This window comes from Sus scrofa, chromosome 3 (assembly GCF_054392235.1).
Source record: "Sus scrofa isolate SSC_HxYL_T2T_F1_AM1 chromosome 3, Sscrofa_HxYL_maternal_Yorkshire_Landrace_v2.0, whole genome shotgun sequence".
Classification (NCBI taxonomy): domain Eukaryota; kingdom Metazoa; phylum Chordata; class Mammalia; order Artiodactyla; family Suidae; genus Sus; species Sus scrofa.
Window position 1 is genome coordinate 98,691,168 of NC_139385.1, and position 23,101 is coordinate 98,714,268.

A 23,101-nucleotide genomic window follows, 5' to 3' on the forward strand; every position below is an offset into this window, starting at 1 on the left:
CATTAAAACAAGATACCAATAGAAATAAGAGCTGGTTAACATTCCTTCACATATACTTCAAGGGTTTTCTCCCCCCACCATAATTTCACATATTTCAAGGATAAATAACATGCCATAAAATTAATCATACCAATGAGTATAGTTTTGCTCAGGGCACAAATTTTCCCCCATAATTTTACATATTTCAAGGATAAATAACATGCCATAAAATTAATCATGCCAGGGGGTATAGTTTTGCTCAGGGTCCAAATGAAATAAAAAAAAGAAACTGAAATAATTTACTAAGTTCTCATTTCACTTACCATTTCCTTTCTTTATTGCCATTTTAGTCTTAAATGAAAAATAAGGTCATTCATTATGTGGGCTTCAGACACCCATGGTCGTTTCCTCGTAGTGTAGTGACAAGCAAGGTTATAGTAGAAATCTATAGAAGCTAACAATTTTGTTTTCTGTCATTTCACAAATACTGGTTTAGTTCCTGTTTTAGGGGTTTTGGAACACCCAAACAAAGCCAATCTAATTTTTTTTTAAATCAAGTTTTAACATCTCATTAACTTCCACTATTCTGAATTTTTGGAAATTTGTCTTGTTATATTTTCTAGCTGCTTACTTTCTTTTACTACCACTGAAATTCCAATCTTGCAGACATTTTACCTTATTATCCAGAAAGCTCACTTGGTATGAAAAGAAGGGTGCCCTGTGCTAAATGTGCTTCTTTTGTGGTTAAGGAAGGTGAAGTGGCCAGCTCTGAATGTGAGGACCTTAGACTCTCAAGTTATTGTATAGATGGTGACTAATTATGAAAACATTTTACCTATCAACATGGTTGAGACATTTGGTGAAGTCATTATTATTTATATGTTATACATTTTTACCAAAATATCACATATCTCCTTGATGTTAAAAAAGAAAAAACCACTCTTTAAAATCCAATAGTTAAAATTCTGAAGAACGCTTAAGGGAAAAGGTCAAGGATGTGTGTTCACTTCCAATGAGCATCAGCTGTGGAAAATACACAGTGCTCTTACTGCAGTCTCTTTGAAGTGCATACAGGGCAGAGGAAAAGTAACTCAGACATCCAGTAACTGACAACCTGCAACAGTCCTGGGATGTTTTCTAAGTGACTGCCTCCTTGATGTGACACCTCTGTGTGATCATTTGTGGCATGCTACTGCTCAATACTTTCATTGATTTATTTCTGGAAATATGATTTCCACTTTTTTGTCGCACCCAGGAGAAAAAAACCTAGCTGCTGAATTAGCTTCTGAGATTCAAGAGAGATTTAGGTGCAACTAGGTCACATATGGAATTAAATATACCTATAAACAGATAATCATTTTCCATCTATAAAATAACAAAAAAATATTTTCACTTAAAGAGAAAAATCTGCTCCAGCTCAGGAAAAAAACAAAACTCTGAGTTAGGTGAAATTCAAGTCTATAATTTAAACTTTGTAGTGTGACAGAGTAGGATTAATAAGGATTAATAAACAAACTCCCCAAAACCAAACAAACCTGTTTTCCTTTATTTATGAATTTTGCTAAAGCATTTAAACAGTGTATTGTGTAAGCTTTGAAAAGAAATAATAAATTACTATGAAATCAGATGAAATCACAAGCCTATCCTCAGGAAAACAATAAATGAATATTTAAACCTCTGATTTGTGGCTCCTTTAAAGCAGAAACGCCTCTTGGTTAAAGATACTTTGGGGAAGAAGAGACACAGTTGGTGGTCAACTCACACCTTGGTGCAGTACTCCCCACTAAAACAGATGGCAGCTTGGGGGTGCTTAATCTCCCAGAATAGGTGCCTATGAGCAAGATGACTCCTAAATCTTCCAGATCTCAGGAAGCGTTTTGCCCAAGTCCGTGGGAATACAGCCCTAATTAGGCTACACTTTCCCGTTGCCCCCACATTTTCATTCTTACTCATTGTTCGAACAATCTGGTTCTGCCCCCTCACAACCGGAATGAAAATGCTCTTCCTCTGACCTCTGTGCATCCCAATCCTGGTCCATGTCTTTGCTGGGCTCCATAAGGAGCCCTCTGGCACCCTTCCCCACCAGCCGCATCAAAACACAGAGACAGGCGTTTGCTCCTCCCTTGCCTTCCTGTCCCTACACTCCCTCAGTTCTTCCTGCCCCTCCTCAGGCCCCTTTGTGCTCTTTCTCCCCTCCTCAGAATTTAAAGGTAAAGGTCTATCAGGGGTTCTACCTTAAGCCCTCGTCCTTTTCACTTCTCATGTTCTCCTTTGATCTCACACATATGACGATCACCATGAGGGTCTCTGGCAGGCCCTCAATCAATATCTGCGAGAAGAATCTCACCCTCATCCATCCCAGCAGCTGCCCATATAAGAGACTATTCAATCTGCTCTCCATCTCTGGCCTTCTCTGATCACCATGTCCCCCCCGTGAATGGCTTAGAGACTACAACTGCCACGTATGGGTTGGAGTCTAGGACTCTAAGGTTTTCCATGATGGGATTATATAAAGTAACTGTGGCTCTGTCTGTCTCTCCCTTCTGGTTTTTATTCTCCACCTACAGAAAGAGCATGGCTTTGGAGTCAGGTGGGTTCAAAGCTGGGGTCTATCAATTATTGGCTATGTAACAATACCTTTGAAATTCTGCAGGATTACCAGGAAAAATGTATACCTCTAAAATATGTGTAAGGAGATATATTTCAAAACTTACTCAGGGCCCAGTGAAGTTAGTTTGATTGTTTTTTTTTTTTTCCTGTATTTATTTTTAAGTCACTTGCCAAAGTTCCTTCATGCTTTATTTAACTGAATTCTCCTAATAACCTATCAATAGGTCTAGAGGAAGAAGCTGAGGCTGACTGGGTAACATTTAATAAGTGGTAGAATCAGATTCAAACCTAGGTCTGCTGGCTCTGAAGTCCTAGTTCTTTCTACCACCTGAAGTGCCTCCAAGGTGCTGGGTGGGTGGGGTAGGAGACACAAATAAGAAAAACACAGCATGATGTGAGAAGTGCTGCAAGAGAGGCATGGGGAAAATGCCATGGAGGTCCTAGGAAAGGGACACTGATTCTGCCTCAAGAGACACAGAGGGCTTCACAGAGACAGGGTGCTGGAGGGGCCCCTTGGACAATGTGAATCTGCCCCACAGACAGTCTGGGTAGGACATTCTAAGCAGCAGGCTTGTGTACAGTTAACAGAGAGATGAAACCATTTCAGTCACTGCAAGGAGTAAGGTTCGTGATGGGAGCAAAAGTGAGGGAGGGTGGGGAACAGAACTGTGTAGCAAAAAGGTAGGGTGGGGCCAGCCTGAATGTTTGATGCCTGTTCCAGGAGCAATAGAGCCAGCAAAAGTTGTGAAGGAGGGTAAAGATAGATTAGATCTATACTTTCGAAGGCTAATCCCAGTGCAAGCATAGCAAAGGGATTCTGGAACCCAGAACCACTTGGGGAAACTTTTCTTTTTAATGAATTGATTTGTTCCATGACTGTGAATGTTTGATCATTTGGTTAAGATGGTGTCTGCCAGGTTTGTCCGCTGTAGTTGTTGTTTGTCCTTTGTAATTAATATGCTTCTTATGGCAAAGTACTATGTAATTGTCAGGTTCCTCAACAAACTTTCATTACAACATCTAGTGATTTTCTAACTTGCTCATTCCACCTATGCATAATAGCTGATGTTCTACGTCTTCTCCCTTTTAGTTATTTATATCACTATAGATGCATGGATTTTTAAAATTTTAGTCGATGGATTATAATTCACAGTTATATTATCTCAGATGTGACCCAGGGAAGTCCCCTAACTCTGGCTCTTATGTCATTTGAATATCTCCCCTTATTCTATGAGCAGTGCTGTACTTTCTAGCACAAGAATCTATTTCAGACTCATCGTGCATTTTCCCTGCCCCAGGCCTGGAATCAGCTCTCTTTATAAGGAGTTCTGACTCTTTGTTGTAGAGAATGGTATTGAGAAACAAGTTCTTGGTGCTGGGTGTGTGCCTGCTGGTGATGTGTCATTGTTTGTCAGTCCTCTCAGTGGACAGAGCAAGGAAAGTCTGCATCTGTGCGCGCACATGTGTGCACACACAGTTACATAACCACATATGTATTTCAATGGGAAATTCTTTAAAACATAGATTTAGGAGACTCATAGTCAGACCTACTGCATCAGAATCTTTAGGAATTGGCTCATAAATATCTTTTTTTTTTTTTAAGTTTAGCCAGGTTTTCAAAGAGAGGATTAACCAGAGGAGTGAGAGCAGAGGCAGGAAGCTACTATTACTGTCCTGTTAAGGGGTGTGAACTAGGGTGGAAAAAATAAGAGTGAGAGGATGTGACCAACTGGACTTGGGGCTGATGGATAGCGGAGATGAATGAGGAGGGAGTAATAGGCACTCAAGGCTTCCTGCAGCCTGGTAACACTGTCATTTACACAGGAAGCACTGAATACAGGCTTATTTATCTGAACATCTTCCCACTTTTCCCCTACACTTTATAAAAAATCCAAGTGAGGAGTTCCTGTCGTGGCTTAGAGGTTAATGAATCTGACAAGGAACCATGAGGTTGTGGGTTCAATCCCTGGCCTTGCTCAGTGGGTTAAGGATCCGGCATTGCCATGAGCTGTGGTGTAGGTTGCAGATACAGCTTGGATCTGACATTGCTATGGCTGTGGCATAGGCCTAGGGCTACAGCTCCGATTAGACCCCTAGCCTGAGAACCTCCATATGCCACAGGTGCGGCCCTAGGAAAGTCAAAAAGACAAAAAAATAAAAAATCCTAGTGACATTCTGGGTAGAAAATAACTATGAAACATTCTAGAATTTGTATCTCCTCCACCATACTTTATCAGAGGGACTAAAGATTGAGAGTTACCCAAGACGAGAAGGATGACTTAGGAATCCGTTGTCAGCAGGCCAGGCTCCCACACAGATAAACACGGCCTGGCCAGAGTGACTGCGCTCCTGTCTACAAATGCAGAACAATAGACCCCAGGAGGCTTTTTACCAAGAAGCAATGTCTGTAACAATATCTCTCCTTGGCCAAAAACAAAATTTTTTTAAAGAGCTAGAATTTGTTAGAGATAAAAGCCATTTAGCTGAGATAACTGTTTACTATCACTGTAGCATAAAATTCACCAGAGCATGAGCAAAATATATAAAAGCGATGTAAGAAGAAAAATAAAGTGAAAAGGAAATGGCCCTTGGAATTCAAACTGCTATAATGGAAAGTTTAAAACCCAGAGAAAAATAATCATTCCCAGTGTTTCTGTAGTAACAGCAATTCATCAACAATCTTCTTGTTGCAGAATCCACAGCGCCCTTTTCTAGACCTGCCTTGTTGCACTCCAGTGATACTGTTGAGGCTCACCTTGACATTGTCTCTGCTCTTGGCTTCCAGGGCACTCTACCTTCCTGGCTTTCCTCCTGCTCTGTGACAGTTCTCACTGCTCACAAGCACCTCTTTCTTTGCTGATACCCTAAATGTTGATCTTCCTCAAAATCCTAAGCCTGGCCTCTTCTCTTTCCTTCATGTGCTCTCTGAGCTGTCTCTTCCCCTCCCATATGTCCCCCTGCAACTCACAAGGCTCTCTCCGGAGCAAGGGACCCACACCTTATACCTTCCTTCTCCCCTACCACCTATATCCAATCAATCACCAGGAATCTGGAATCTCCAGTTATAGTCTTTGCTTTTCTTTGTGTACTATCATGATGATCTCACGCCTGGATTACTTCAACTACCTCCAGACTATCTTTCCAACAATCCATTATTCACACTGCCGCCAGAGCGACCAGCCCAGAGTCTAAATCTAATGATGATGCTCCTTCCTCCAGAAAGTCTTTCCACCAGAAGGCCTTCTCTGACCACCACCCACTCCCATGCATGGATTAGGTGTATGTCCTGAGGCTTTTACATGCTAACTATCATAGACCTGAACATACCACGGATAACTGTTCACTGATTTACCAATACTGCTATCATGACTATAAATTCAAGACATGCTTATTATTCACTGAAGTGTCCCCAGTGCCTAGTACAATATGTGACACATAAAAAAATGCTTAAGTATTTGTTTTAAGTCAGTTCTGTTCTTCTATTTCAGAGGTTCATAACCTAGAGTCCAGGTACCTCTTAGCAGAATTCAGGAAGGCTTATGTATTGAGATGGACTAAAAATTACTAAAAATCTTTATTTTTCACTAACTTGTATCAGACTTTTGTATTTCCTATCATTCAGAATGTAGGCAACAAACTATAGTAGTCCCTGTGTCCTTGAGATCAATAAATCACATATTTTCATATCATATTAGAGTTGTTACAGATCTTTCAAACATCATGTATACTCCTGCAGCATACAGAAGTTCCCAGTGCAGGGGTCAAATCAGAGCTGCAGCTGAAGCCTACACCACAGCCACAGCAACACCAGATCTCAGCAGCATCTGCAACCTACGCCACAGCTTGTGGTAACACCGGATCCTTAACCCACTGAGTGAAGCCAGGGATAGAACCTGCATCCTCAGAGACATCAGGTCCTTAACCTACTGAGCCACAACAGGAACTTCTATTCACCACTATTTTGAAATCATTATTAAATAATTATTAAAACTGCCAGAGGAATTCCCATTGTGGCTCAGTGGTAGTGAACTCAACTAGTACCCATGAGGATGTGAGTTCGATCCCTGGCTCTGCTCAATGGTTTAAGGAGCTGACATTGCTGTGAGCTGCGGTGTAGGTTGCAGACATGGCTCCATTCCCGAGTTGCTGTGGCTGTGGCATAGGCCAGCAGCTGCCACTCCAACTTGACCCCTAGTCAGGGAACCTCCAAATGCTGCAGGAATGGCCCTAAAAAGAGAAAAAAAAATGTTAGAACTTTCAATTGTATGAGTTAATAAAGAAGCGCATATATCACAATATACTAAAACTATATCTATATTTCAAAATAATTATTTTCCTTTTAATCCTATTTATTTATTTAGTCTTTTTAGGGCCGTACTTGAGGCATATGGAGGTTCCCAGGCTAGGGGGTCAAATCGGAGCTGTAGCTGCTGGCCTACGCCACAGCCACAGCAATGCCAGATCTGAGCTGCATATGCGACCTACACCACAACTCATGGCAATGCCAGATCCTTAACCCACTGAGTGAGGCTAGGGATGGAACCTACATCCTCATGAATACTCGTCAGATTTGTTTCCACTGAGCCACCAGGGGAACGCCTATGTATTTTATTTCATGCATTAGGAAACAGTATTCCATGATAGTGGGAGTATAAATTGATACATTCACTTTGAAAATCTATATGGTAGTACCTAGAAAAACTGATCATATATGTACCCCATGCTCCAGAAATACTGCTCCTATGAAAAACTGCATATAGATGTTCACTTGTACTAGAATGTTAACAGTAGCCAAAAGAAACTAGAAGCCACTCAAATGCCCATCTACAGTAGAATAGATAAATAATAATATTTCTACACAATGGAATATTGAATGGAACTAAAAATAAACAGGTAGAAACACAGAAGAATCTCATAACATAATGCTAATTAAAAGTAAACACACCAAAAAAATGCATGCTGATCCCACTCCTGGGCATCTATCCAGAGAAAACCATGACTCGAAAAGATACATGTACGCCAATGTTCATTGCAGCGCTATATACAATAGCCAAGACATGGAAACAACCTAAATGCCCATCAACGGAGGAGTGGATAAAGAAGATGTAGTACATATACACAATGGAATATTACTCGGCCTTTAAAAAGAAAGAAACAACGGCATTTGCAGCAACATGGATGGATATAGAAATTATCATGCTAACTGAAGTCAGTCAGACAGAGAGACACCAACAACAAATGCTATCACTTACATCTGGAATCTAAAAAAAGAACACAATGAACTTCTTTGCAGAAGAGATACTGACTCAGAGACTTTGAAAAGCTTATGGTTTCCAAATGAGGCAGGTTGGGGGGTGGGGGGATGAGCTGGGGGTTTGGTATGGGAATGCTATAAAATTGGGTTGTGATGATCATTATACAACTATAAATGTAATAAAATTCATTGAGTAATAAAAATAAATTTTTAGAAAAATTCATGGTGTATATACTATGTCTTTTAAAAGTACCTTAGGCAAAACTAATCTACAGTGTTAAAAGTCAGGATAGAGGTTGCTTTTGCAGTGGAGATTGTGACTGAAAAGGAACACTCAGAGGTCTCTGTGAGGGTCTATTTCTTGATGCGGGTGAGGGTTACTGGTGCATTTGGGTTTTGAGAATTGATCTGGCTATACACTATGATAGGTGCACTTTTCTGTTATCCAGATTGTACTTTGGTGAAAGGGCAAACCAGAACAAACCAACCTATTATTCTGAGATGGGATCCATAGGCTTCAAGGTCTGTTGAAGGTGGTCCAAAAAAGAAATGCTATCCTAACCAGAAGTTCCAAGGGGGTTATCTCAAAACAAACAAAAGTCAACATATAAAAGTCATTCATTTATTCATTCAACAAATACTGATTGTTTTCTACATACCAGGCATCATTCTGGGCACTGTAGGCAGAGTAGTGAACAAAAAGCCCTGCAGCACAGTGGGTTAAAGATCCCGCATTGCCACAGCTGTGGTGTGGATTGGATCCCTGGACCAGGAACTTCCATATGCCCCAAGTGTGGCTCCCCCATCCAAAAAAAGAAGCTCTGTCCAAGTAGAGCTTATATAAGTGAAGAGAGACACAGGCTCAAAATAAATGAGATTTAAGGGGAAACATAAAACAGGGCTGGGTAATAAGGAATGTGTTGGGGAGGGACCTGGATTTTAAATAGGTAGTCAGGGAAGCCCTTACTGACAAGAGGACATGGAGCAGGGACCTAAGGGAGAGGAGTCAGGTCACATGACATCTGAGAGAAGGAGGAGCCAGACAGAGGGAACAGTGAGTGCAAAGGCCCTGGGGCAGAAGAGTGCCTGGGTGTCTAAGAAGCAGCTAGAAGGCCAACGTGACTAGAGTGGAACAGGGATTGGAAAGAAAACAGATTAGATCACAGAGGTAACAGGAAGCCAAATATCTCTAGAGGCTGACAGGCCATTATAAGGACTTTTGCTTTTATTCTGAGGGTTCTGAGAGGGAATTAACATGACTTAAGTTGCAGCCAGATCAACTGGCCATTTTGTTGAGAATAGAATGGGAGGGCAAGGATGAAAGGAGGTAAGAGGCAGTGGGTAAGAGGTCTTGGGGAAAGAGCATGAAATGAGAAGAGGAGAGAACAGAGGCCGTGAGAAACATACACACACACACACACACACACACACACACACACATGCCTTATTGCTGTTGTTATTGTTGCTGTTGCTATTGAGCCATGTGAGAGCAATCTGCTTTATACCTCTTCATTCCTAAATATCCCTAAAATAAGTACTTTCTCTTATATAACTGCACTGCTAACAAATTTCAAATTTTAATGTTGACACAATGCTATTACCCAACACACAGTCCCATGTTCAAATTTTACCCATTGCTCCAATACTGTCATTTCTAGCAATTCCCACCCACCGTGGTCCAGGTTCACATACTGCATTTACCTCTATCTTTTTAGTCCCTTTAAGCTGGAACAGTACTTAAATTCCTGTGTCTTTTATAAGAATGACAATTTTTTTTTTGAAAAGTACTGGCCACTTTGGGTATATAGGGTCCCTCAATTTGTACTGATCTGTTTTCCACAGGGTTAACACCTTGTCCTGCATTTTGGGCAGGAAAACATGACAAGCGATGCTGAGGAACCTCTGTGTAGAAGGTGGGCCTGGGGAGAGGAGAGCAAGATCAGTCAGGGAGGCAGGAGGAAAGCAGAGGCTACAGTCTCAGGGAGAGAAAAGGAGTGCTGAGCTGTGAGGAGGTTACACGGGGTGGGGTGGGGGCAGCTGCTCCAGAGGATGACTCCAGTGGATTACACTGAGAAGTGAACAGATTCAAAAGGAGGCAGTAAATGGTGACAGATTCTCAGCACTTTTAGAAAGGATTTCAGGAGGCTCTTAGAGATCATATACTAAGTCAGCCCGCTCCTTTTTAGAGGAGACCAAGGTCTGTGTTAAGGCCCATCTCCAGAGTCACCAGTCCAATAAGAGGCAGAGCCAGGGCAATGCTCAACCCCATGGGACCCAATCCCCTTATACAAGGCTGTAAGGCTGTTCTCCCTCTTCTGAGAAGACTGGCACAGAAGGGAAGAATTGAAAAGTTAGTACATAGAGTAGAAAGCCTGTGCCTTCAGTGATCTCTCTAGAATGTAAACTGGCCTTGTCTTACTCTGTTTAAATCCTCTCAGTGGTCCCCATAAGTTGTGAGATGAGCTGTAACCCCTCAGTGTTGCACCGCCAGCCCCCAGATCCAGCTGTATCTCCCAACACACATTCCTCACTCTGGTGATACTGAACGACCCTCCCTTCAGGAGGCCCTCTGTGCAAGCTATTCCCAACCCTGGTTTTTGCTCCTTCCCCAGCCCCTTTCCACCTGCCCACCAAATTGCTCTTCACCCTTCAAAAGCCACTTTTTCCAGGAGGCCTGCCTCTGAATGCCCACTTTGGGTATCTTTGGGTGAAACTCTTCGCGGCCAGAAAAGACTTTTTAACTTATTTCAAGTTGGCAGGTGTTACCTTACAATCTCTGTAGATATCCATCCTACATACATGTTCCATCAGATTGTCAAAAGGTGCTTTAAAAACCCTTATGTTTCCTAAATCTAAAGGGATACAAATAAAGATTTTCTTTATAACACAGACAAAAAAATCTTAAGTCATTCAGAAGGTATGTTTTATTCACTGTATGACCCATGGTTACATCCCTGTGGATCCATAGATATGTGTCTTCAGTGGTTGTTTTTCCATCTAGACCAGGAGAGCAATAGGAGGAAGACACATAGAATTTGGCATCTGAATTAAGAGCAATGCATCAATTGGTAATTATTGCCATTCAAACATTTTTTTAAAGAAGAACATTCTGAATCCTACCTCTAAGTGCCAGCTGAAACGATATTTTCAGGATTTTCTCCTCACAAACTGTACTGAATGACTTCTGTAGAAAACTTACCCCCATTTCATATCTTACCCCTTCCAAATAATTTGAGATGTGAAGAACTAACAACAAATAAAAATACATCAAGCATTTAACCATGTCCACAACAGGTACTAGGGAGGGGACATACAGAACTTGGATCAGGTGGAGAGATGGGTAAATGAGCAAATGCAGAACAATGAAAGCAATGACTTCAGCAGGGAGGTACTTGCCTAGTGACCTGGACACACAGAGAAAGAAGGGCTGAGTTGTCAAGGTAAGGCTTCAGGGGAGATGACATTGCACTGAGAGTGAAGGAAGAAAAAGACAGTATAAGTGGACAAGGGAGGGGTCATGTCAGGCAGCCACAATGGCATGTGCCAGAATGAAGACACACAAAATAGGATGCTGGGTCCAGGGAACTGCAAGGAGTTTGATGTGGCTGGAGGATGTCAGGACAGAGAGGGACATCAAGCTGGAAGGAGAATGAGGTGAGGGACCAGGTCGTAATAGTCCTCAGAGACCATGTTGAAGGAGCATGGATAAGCTTGAACCTTATCCTGCTGGTAATGGGGAGCCTTAGGTAGGTTTTAAGTCTGGCTTGAGGAAGATTCTTTTTCAATGTCTGTAAGATGGCCAAGCTCACTAAATCATCCAGGTTTCACTCACAAAACCTTACTACTCATTGCCAAGGCTGGTATACACCAGCATCTGTGCCAGGTAAAGTATGGAAAACAGTTCTTTACCAGCTGGTAAATGGCTGCTGCCCTGGAGCCTCACCTCTTTCACTCACCCCAGGAAGCCTCCTGTATGTGCCAACAGGCCATGTCTCTCTACTAGCATCAGCCCCTATTCCCATATGCTCCCTTCTACCCTGTACCCCCATTGCCAGATTACAGCGGGAGAGGGAACACTCTTGGAAGGAGCACTAGCACCCCAGGAGGCAAATGCTTGATGTCCACATAGCCCTCCAAGGCTGTGATCACCAGCCAGTGATCAGCATTCCCTAGGGCCAAGACATGGCCTCTCATAAGAAATGAAAATGCCATGATGTATGGTGTCACCAATATTTTGTTTTTAAAACCTTTTTAACATCCCTTTCCTTACCCTTTTCTTGCCTTCAACTCAGTATTTCTCATAATTGTCCTGCTCCGTTCTATGCATCAAAAAGTTATTTGGGAGTTCCCACTGTGGCACCATGGGTTAAGAATCCAATTGCAGTGGCTTGGGTCGCTACAGAGAGGTGGGTTCAATCCCATGCCAGTGAAGTGGGTTAAAGGATCCAGTGTTGCCACAGCTGCAGCACAGGTTGCAGCTGCAGCTGGGATTCAATCCCTGGCCAGGGAACTTCCATATGTCTCAGGTGCAGCCAAAAAAAGAAAAAAGAAATCATTTGTCACCTCCTCTTCTAATCTTACCTCCCATACATAGCAGAGTTGCCAGTCATTCCTTCTCAGTCCCTTCTTAAAAAACAATCTTCCTTAAAGGAGCAACCCTTTGAAATCTGGTCCCACCCTCCAGGTTATAATTGATTGAACTGGTAGACATCTGATCCTGCTAAACCAATTAGATTCTCTTTCCTGGAAGTCTGAAATTAAGACTCGTAAGACCTAATCAACTGGTTTTGTAGGACCAAGCTAGATAGTCATGTGTAGTGAGGGGGTTGAAACACGCCCCCCCCCTTTTTTTTTTTGGCTATGTGCAAAATGCATCATTGAGTTAAGAAACCAGTCTGCAGTCAGAGAAAATCAAAGCATATTTTATCCAGAGAGAAGCAGAGATGTGAATTCCAATGACACGTGGGAACACCTGCAAGAGAAAGAAATGGGAAAAGACTAACTGCCTCATAACTGTACAGTGTCTGAAAGGCCAGCCATACTCTCTGGAATTGGGTTCCAAAAGATTTTCTTACAACCTTATGATCCCCTCCTTAATTAAGTTTCTTTGAGAAAATTTCGGTTCCTTGCAACTGATGATCTCTTACTTAGAAGACATCCTGTCAACTATGGGTCTTGTTTTATATTAACCCATAAAATCAACTCACAATGAACAGAGAAAAGTGTTTTAATGACATTATTAAACAGCAGTTAAACTAGACAAAAATCCCTGTGCCTTCAAGTAACTGTCAATAACCTTAGAATAATTCTCTGATCAGCCTCTTCGTGTACTAGCCATTCTAAAGAAAGACTCTTTCATCTCAGGGAGGCAGAGCTGGCCTGCCCCTCCCCTCCTTCATGCTAATGGGAAAGAGAATGGAGGAGAATTAGTGGGCACTGCTACAAGCCTTCAACTTCTAGATTGAGGTCATCCAGCTGTCTCCTTCCCATTGAGGGAATAAAGGAGTGAACTGATAAAAAGGTCAAGGGGCACCCTCTCTGGCCACCCCCTTTGCTTTCCAGACCCCCTTGACTCCCTAAGCTGCCTTAGTATACCTGTCTCCAGCAGTAAGACTGAAGACTGTAAGTTCATTTTTAAGACTGTAAGACTCTCTATAAGTAAACAAAGCCAATGTATAGACTGTTGCTGGTCCTTAAACCAGCAGTTGCTAAATACTGCACTAGCTCCTCAAAGAATAAATGGTTACTTTCTTTAAATATATATAAAGTATATACATATATATATATCTTTCATAGCATATACAGCATCTTTACAAATACAGAATAGTAACCAAAGGCTTGGATTCCTATTACTTCTAGGTTAATGTTTTAAATGATGGTTTGCTTCTGGGTCCCCAAACATTCAGTATCTTCTGTATGAGAGGAATGAGCTGCCTGATAGGGCAATTCAAAGGCTACAGACATCCAAGACAATTCAATGGGAAAGAAGAGTCTTTTCAACAAAGAGTGTTGGGATAACTGGACATCCACATGCAAAAGAATATGTTGGATGCCCAATCTTACACTGTATATAAAAATGAACTCAGAATGGATGATCTGGAGTTCCCGTTGTGGCACAGCGGAAATGAATCCAATTAGCAGCCATGAGGTTTTGGGTTCCATCCCTGGCCTCCTCAGTGGGTTAAGGATTCGGCGTTGCCATGAGCTGTGGTGTAGGTTGCAGACTTGGCTCAGATCTGGCATTGCTGTGGCTGTGGTGTAGGCTGGCAGCTGTAGCTCCGATTAGACTCCTAGCCTGGGAACCTCCATATGCTGTGGGTGCAGCCCTAAAAAGCAAAAAGAATGGATTATCTGCCTAAATGTCAGAGCTAAAAAGATAAAACTTTTAGAAGAAAATAAGGGAATAAATCTTTATGACCCTGGTTTCTTAGATATAACACTAAAAGTATAAGTGACAAAAGAAATAAATTGAACATCACCAAAATTTAAAAATTTTATGCTTCAAAGGACATCATCAAGGTGAAAAGACAACTCACTGAATAGGAGAAAATGCCTGCAAATATTTCAAAGTGATGGACTTATATTCAGAACATATAAGTAACTTACAACATAATAGGACAAACTAATTCAAAATGGTCAAAGGATTTAATAGACATTTTCTCCAAAGAAGATATACAAATGGCCAATGAGCATATGAAAAAATGCTCAAAATTATTAGTTGTTAAGGAATGCAAATTAAAACCACAGTAAGATTCCACGTCTCAATCATCATGATGGCTGTAATCAAAAAGACAGTAACAAGTGTTGGCAAGGATGTGGAGGAATTGGAACTCTCTCACATTGCTGATGGAATTGTAAAATAGCGTGACAACTTTGGAAAACAATTTGGCAGTAATTCAGAAAGTTAAACACAGAGTTCCCATATGATTCAGCAATTCCACTCCTAGGTATATACTCAAGAGGCTAGAAAACATGCACCTATATATACAAAGGCTATGGACACACTCTTCCACTCCCTACAGGCCATCTCCTTAATTTGTTCTAGCCAGTTCCTGCTTGGCCCTCTCTGGAAAAGAAAGGACACCATGCTAGGTGCCAACTTAATGAAAAAAAATTGATGCTGTTAATCTAAGAATTTAATAAATATATGAATCATATATATTATTAATATACGCATGTATATTTCACAAGCTGGCAATATCTTTTGTGTTAAAAAAAACACTCGTCTATTGAGCTCTGAAAGATACCAATAAGATCCCTAAAGTCTTGCTACAGAGTAGACCAGCAGCATTAGCATCAACTGGGAGCTGGTTAGAAATGCAGAATGTCAGGCTTCACATCAGACTTACTGACTCAGAATCTGGATTTTATTAGCCAGTGCTCAGGTGACTCCTATGCATAATGATATTTGAGAAGAACTGTTTGCTGTCAAGCACTTTAATTACATTTAAGACCAATCCACATATGGTAAATCAAGTTAAACCTACAAGAGGAGGCTGATTGCTGAGGATGTGTACTCTGCTCGCTAAGGGATGGCTTTCCATGTGGCTTCAGCCTACCAGGGAGAGTTAGTCTCAGAAGCAGAGCCAGCAAGGTAACCTTCCAGCAGCTTCCTTTTTCTTCTTTGGTGACAAATACATAACCTACATTGCAAAGATGTTCAGATCACATCTTTGAGGGCTGGAGAGGCCCTAGGATATTAGGGTTAGGGATGCTGCATTAGGATTAGGGAAGCTGCCATGGAACGGTTTTTCACTTGCCACAGAGTAATCTACATTCTGATTGACTGTTGGTGGTGGAGCCAATATCATTCTTTATAAGAAAGCATACTCCAGGGTAACATTTTTCAAGCACTGAGCCATTATACAGTAACCACATTTTAAAAGTAAAAACATCATCACATATTCTGAATTTAAAAGTGACCCATAATACGACAAGAACAAGCATACTCATAACAATAATGGAATGGAATATCTGTGACTGTCCTGAGAAATCTAGGACATATGGTGCCAAAACCCATGAGGCATCAATGACCTGGATGAGAACTACTATGACCTTGGTCTTTCTCTGGATAGCTATACCAGAGTCCTGGGCATACCTAGTTCGCTCCCACCCTGGCACATCTCTTCATCACATCCTCACTTACCTGCCCTTCCCATCCTTCAGGTATCAGCTTAAACACCATCTCCCTAGAGAACTGCTCTGGAAACCTCATCTAAGGTAGCGCCCACACTCCCACTCAGTCCAGCTCCCCTCCACAGTCATTCCCTCCTTAGTACTTATCTCAATCTGTATTCACCTTGCTTTCTTATTCATTCATTGTTGGCCTTTCCCACCAGAATGAGGGCAAGAATCTGGTCATGCTACATACTGCACTCCTGCACCTGCTACATTCCAGAGGTGAAAAGAGTTTTTGATGAATAAACAAATGAAAAAGAGTCAAATGTACCCAATTTAGATAAATAAATCTTAATAAAAGTCACCAGATGATAGCTTCTTAACAGAAATGGTAATAGTAAAATTATCTAGCAAGAGACCATAAGTTTCCATCAAAACCTTTCATTTCATGCTCATGCCAATGAACAGAGCAAGTGAGAGCCAAGGAACAGTGGATGGTACCACTGTGTGACTTTGCTTAAATCTCCTTCCTTCACTGAGCTATGTCTGTAAAATGAAGACTCTCATTCAGAGTTGTGAGTGAGGGGAATTCTGTGTGTATGTATGTCTGTGTATGCATATGTGTATAAATAATTACATATGTATACCTAGTATCTGGTACAGATCAGACACTCAATATGGGATTGATTCTTTATAGTTACCCCCATGTTTCCTTATTCAAAATGTCAAAGGACTCAAGAATATGAAATCACATCTCCAGACCTTCATGTGAAGCTGTTTACCCAACACTCCAGGCCCAACCATGTCTATCACATCCTTCTCTTCAAATTCAATGAGTTCATTTGTATGTGTAGCACCAGATTATTTTAGCATGTCATAATTAACACCTTTAAAAGTTTTTAATATCTCATAGTAGATCACTGTTTCAGGTCATTGCTTCAAAGCTGGTGATGTTCCTCAGGTGAACTTGACCATGCTTCCATTTCTAGACAGAGTTCTAGTGATCTGCTTCAAACACCCGATGAATAAAGCACAGAATTGATAAACTGAGTTTACAAGGAGCTACAAGCTCATTGAGTTGTGGTTAGAAACAAGGAGTGGTATGGACCAGAGTGACTAAAAAATTTGAAAATCTGTAAAGCAATGAAGTGACAGCTCTGGGCTTTTAGAATCAGACCATCTTGAGCTCCAATTCCCATTCTACAATCTGCTAAATAATGACCAGGGGCAAAATCTTTAACCACTCTGAACCTTGGTCTCCCAGTAAACTAGGGCTTACAGCAGTGCCAATGTCATGGGGTTGTCAAGAGGATGGAAGAGATAAATCTGTACACACATTTAGCACTGAGTCTACACTCAGGAAATGCTGGCTCTGCTTATTAAATGCATTCTCAGCCTCGAGGATCTTATACACATTTACAAATGAAAACATTCAGCATTAAAGAATAGCATTAAATGATACATATTAAGTGGGTAGTATTGGTCACGAAAGATGCAAAACTTCAGGAGTGCATAGCACCCTTTCATCTATGGACAGTAAAAGATCTCAAGGGAGAGGTGAGATTTTTTTTTTTTTTTTTTGTCTTTTTGTTTTTGTTGTTGTTGTTGTTGCTATTTCTTGGGCCGCTCCCGCGGCATATGGAGGTTCCCAGGCTAGGGGTCGAATCGGCGCCGTAGCCACCGGCCTACGCCAGAGCCACAGCAACGCGGGATCCGAGCCGCGTCTGCAACCTACACCACAGCTCACAGCAATGCCGGATCATTAACCCACTGAGCAAGGGCAGGGACCGAACCCACAACCTCATGGTTCCCAGTCGGATTCATTAACCACTGCGCCACAACGGGAACTCCGAGAGGTGAGATTAAAATGGGTGGGGCTATGCAGGACACAGATAGAAAACACTATGGGGCACCTTGTATGCAGTCTCCACAAGCTACAACATACCTTTAAACCTCCATTGCCTGGATGAGACGTTATTTTACAGATGATAGCTGAGACTCACAGAGGGTTAGTAACTTCTCCAAGTCGCTCAAATGGTGGCAGATCTAGGTTCAAAATCAGGTCTGTCTGATCAAAGCCCTGCTCCCACCACTGTGCCATTGCTGGGAGGGGAACAAGGGGAGCGTGAAGGGGGAGATAAATCATTCCAGCCGGAGGCAGGAAAAAACAGAGTAATATTACTACATGGCAACTGGGAAGGAAAAAATTTGTGGTTTTTTAAAAAAAGGAAAACAGGAGTTCTCTGGTGGTCTAGGAGTTAAGGATCTGGGATTGACACTGCCGTGGCTTGGGTTCAATTCCTGGCCTGGGAACTGTGACACGCTGCAGGAGCAGCCAAAAAAAAAAAAAAAAAAGAGTGGGGAGGAAATAAAGATAGAAAGGTAGGCTAAAGCCAGAAAGAATGGACAACTCATGAATCTGGACTTTAGACTGTGGACAATAAGGAATCATTGTTTGGTTCTTGGTGTGTGTGTTTTTAATCAAATACTATATGACTACTATCATTACTAAAAGCATTTATAGAGCACCAACTAAGGGCCAGGCCCCACACTAAACCATCTGCAAATATTATTTCTAATAGTTACAATTCTGCAATGTAGGTGTTGTTACCCACCCCCTCACAAACAAGGCCTTGAGAGGTCCAGCCACTCATTCGGATGCCTCTAGTAAACAGCAGAGTAGGTTCAAACCTGAGTGCATGTGAAATCAAAGTCAGTGCCCTTTCCCCTAGAAATGGTGCTGCAGAAAACCCCCCTTACAAAAGAGAGCTGAAAAATAAGAGAAAAGAGAATGCAGACAGAGGGCTGGTCAAACACAGTATAGGCATCCAGAGTAAGGACATAAAAGTCTCAGATGGAGTCACTGTGAAAATGGGTGGTAGGTGATAGAGAGCAAATGTGCTCAGGACCTTTTCTTTCATTTGCTCCAGTTTTGGTCATGGTCTGCTACCTGTTTGCAGAAACTGCAGTTACTAAGTTAGTAATTTTCCCTGCGTCTATTATTGTTCTGGTGTTAGCTCAGGAGCAAACTCTGTTTTAAGTATTTACTTGTCCCGTCACCACATTATCAAAGCTAAAATATGCCATCATTCCCTACTCTGTTATCTGTGTTGACGAGTAATCATTCAAGAGAATAAAACTAAGCCTCCGCAACCAATAAATCACATTATGCTTCACGTATCAACATTTTTTTTTAATTTTTGACTTAAACACATAGTCTGTCAAATCAGGACACATATGCTGAGCTCTAATGAGCTCTGCCAAATCCTACATTATTATTAAAGTTCATGGTAATCTCAGAGATGACACGGTTTTCTGAAACAGAGTGTGGTATCAATATTTGTTGGGCTGCTTTCTAGTTAATATTCTAGGGAAAGCAGCACAATACAGCAGCAGGAAATGTATGCATTATGAATATATCTTTCAAACTAAGGCCAAAGCTAAGTGGACAATTACTTATATTATCTTGTTCGATGGAATCAAGAGTTAGAAGCTTTAATATTCATGTCATGTTTCCAAAAATCCCGAAATATTTTTGCACTAAAACCTTAGCTTTGGTCCTCATTCAATGACAAACTTCAATATTTTAAATAGAAAAAAATTAGTAGTATAACTGAGCTCTACAGAAATGAGTTGAAGTTCATGAAGATAAAAGAGTACAAATTTCCTCTCCATATACACAGTGAATACATTAATATTCCCAACACTTTACAATATTAATTTCATATATCTAATATCTTCTGGGAATAAAATTATGAAGGAAATGGCACTTAAGTGTCCCATATCATAAGAATAAAAACAAATATGGTTTGTGTACTACCTTTACTGGAAAAAGATATTTACATATATATAATAAAGCAAAATAACACCATAAACCTTCTATATTCTCTAATTTTGCAGCTCTTAATTATATAATGATCTGTGGTTTGTGGTTTTTAATCTGTTGGACTTAATTTTATTCCCATGTGCAAAGACATATATGGATATTAAAGAACTCTGCTCCCACTCAGACCCAAATAAATATGGAGAATTTAGCAATAAAAACCCTTTTATCTGCAGGCAGGCTTGCTATGTCACTATTCAGTGTAAAAATATAACCACCTTAATAAATAAACCAGCAGCTAAATTGTCTTTTTTTCCAGCAATCTGCAAACCCAGTTACACAAATAACTTCATTTACCTTTTCTTCAAATCCTAGTGTTTCTTAAACTAAGCCAGATACCATCACATCCCCACTAGTCCAACAGCCTGTCATAACAGCAGCAGTTCACTGCAACTCCACCCTTTTCCCACCTTCAGTTTCAACAGTGCATTTAATTTTTTTTCCTATTAGAGAAAAAAAATTAAGATTAGGAGTTCAAATCCTCAAAGTAGTTCAGTGAACTGTCACATTCATATTATTTAACCACAGGGAATTTTCTGTTAATTGCCACTCTCTCCCTTCCCCCAAAGGACTACATCTTATTTTGATGGTATAATGGAAAGCACTGCATTAAGAAAGAGAGAAAACATAATGGGTTTTAATTTTTAAACATCTAACCTTTTCACCAGTCACTGTTAATCATTTGTACCTGTGACTTTAATAATCAGCCTGGCAATTACAGAGGCACAATCTCCAGGAAGGAATTAGGTAAGGATGCCCCAAGCACAACCATTATCATCTCAGAGAGAGAAAAAGAAAGCTATTTTGTCAGATGTGACATGAAGAAAGTTTTACATGTCAGTTCCGCCAAATCTTGAGAACAGAAGAGTATCTAAAAATCTACATCTTCTAAAGGTCAAGATTTTTAAAAAACATATCTCACTGTATTTTCAAATATTAAGTTTTTACTTTCTGTAAAAAATTTTCAACTCTAGGGCTCAGGGGGAAAGAAAGGCTGCAGAACAATCACACTACAAGGAGGGGGGGAACAGTCTTTGAAATTATTCTTCCCACGGAGAAATTAAGACATTAACACTACACCACATAACCATTTATTTCATTAGGAAAGGAAACTTAGAGCACAGGTGGCGATATTCTGAAATGTGATGGAAGTTGTTCTACATCAATGAACACACAAGTCTGGAAGGTACAAATATGGTCTCTGTCAGTTGCAGTCTATCCTCACAAGTCATTTTCCCTGTGGGCTGAGGCTCCCATAGCATGGAAATCTTCCCTAACTGCCCAAGGCTGAAAAGAATTCCCTGTGAACAGCATCTGGACCACACCTTGTTTGGTCATAGGAGAAGCTGTTATGGGCTGGAGGAAAATTCATCTGGTCCAAAGATAAGAGGAAAGGGCCAAAAATCAAAATACAGCCCTGTACAATTTACTCAGGAGGACCCCTAAAATGGCTAGTCATCCAGTTTTGCTCTTCTAATCAGTCCCGGCCATTAGCTGCTATATGTTGGTCATTCTGTGGGCTGGCTGGTAGGATTGTGTGGTCCAGCAACTGCCAGCCTTTTATATCCTCAGTGATGGTATGGAAGCATCCATTTAGTGGATAAATATGCTTTTTGGCATTAAGTTACTACCAAGTGAAATATTAGAGAACAAACTCCCCACACACTGCAGACATTTCCATTTCAAAGCATCTGAAAAATATGAAATTACCTTTAACAAAATCTTTTAGGTTTTTGGGGGGTTTTTTTGTTTTTAATTTTCAATACTCCTGCTTACTAGGAAACTTCTGAAGAGCACCCCTGCCCCCAGAGACGATGCCCACAGTTTAGGTTATTGGTCCTATAGTTTCCTAGTTAGGTAGGGAAGAAGTGTTTGATAGTTACCTAGGATTCCTTCCACTTGTAGCTGGAATGAACACCAAAAACGCATCAGGATACTTAACTCCTTAGAGATTTAAAAGGCTTCCGGAGGAATAAGGATAAAAGGGACCTCTCCCTCCCCACCTGCACCCCCTATCCTGTTTTTGCCCTTGCCTTAGAATCAACAGCCCTTCTGTAATTCCATGCGGTTCCTGAGAGAATCCTTTATTCCATGGGGCGCCCGGATCTGACTCCAGGGAAGCCCAGTGGGTCATCCTGCTCCTCACCCTTCCAACCTCCCCACCCACCCAACCTCTCCCCATCGCCCCAGGCCACCTCCTTACCTGATAATGTCGTCGTTGTGTCCCAAGAAGAATTTTTGGCTGTGCTCGCGGGTATTGTAAACCACCCCGACTCCGGCCACAAAGTAGACCACCTCCTTGCCAGCGGTGTAGTACAGGTTGTTGCGGCACTGGTGACCCCGGTACCCGTACACCCACTCCAGCCGGAGCTGGCAGCTGGGAGCTGTCCGATCCGCCATGATAAGCCAACCCCACTCGCCCCCCCGGCCCCCCCGCGCGCGGGTCCGTGGCCCCTGCGCGCCGGGTCTGTCTTCGCCAAGGCTCGGGCTGTGGAGGACCTGCAAGGGCTCAATGTGCAGCACCGGGCGCTGATTTCCGCGGCGACGCACACACACAGACCAGCGCGCCTGCCGCCACCATCATCCGCTGCCGCCGCCGCCAGAGATGAGCCGCGGGTGAGCGGCCGCCAGACCCCGCCGGGCGCCCCGGCTCCCTCTCCCTGAGCGAGACGTCTTCGAGCACCCGCTTGCAAGCCTCACTGCACCTGCGGGCTCTGGCCCTCGGGAGAGATTCTTGAGGGGGTCACCCCGCCTTTTAAATCAGAGATCTGCATATCCAAACACTGATTACCCCGTTCACTCACTGAAGTTTGTAGTGTGGAGGAGCCTCACAGCAGGCAGTGGGATTTATTCTATGACAGCTTTAATTTGACAAGGAACTTGGGGAAGCTTTGCCATCACCATCCTTGGATCCGAAACTGACTGTATATATCCAGGATGCGATAGTGAGAAAGAAAGAAAGAAACAGATATTTTACATAAGTCACCCAGTCCAAGAAAATGATCCCCTAACTAAACCAAGTTTTTTAAAAACTGTCAACTACTTCCCCTTTCTCCCTCCAGATCCATCTTTTCAATGATATGAAATATGTCCTAAATGCGGCTATGACTTGAAAGACCATTTGTTGTTTACCCATTAAGCCAGAGCAAATATGCAACGGTCATTTTTAGATGCTCCAATTAGTTGTCGTGTAGGTGTTCAAAATTCATACCCTCTGTGAACCCTCTTTTGGCCGAGAAAACCATAAAGAACTTAGC

General features: G+C 41.7%; 1 protein-coding gene across 5 annotated transcripts in view; it reads right to left on the bottom strand.

Moving 5' to 3' along the window:
• The window catches only part of EML6 (EMAP like 6), a 285,307-nt gene that overhangs the window by 261,560 nt on the left and 646 nt on the right, over nt 1-23,101 (bottom strand). For all 5 annotated transcript variants that reach the window (XR_014841946.1, XM_021087539.2, XM_085019292.1 and 2 more), the window contains exon 2: nt 22,048-22,766. Coding sequence is in view for 3 of the 5 variants with exons in the window: in XM_021087539.2 (XP_020943198.1) it covers nt 22,048-22,244 (197 nt within the window). In the remaining 2 variants the exon portion in view is untranslated. The remainder of the gene's footprint in view (nt 1-22,047; nt 22,767-23,101) is intronic.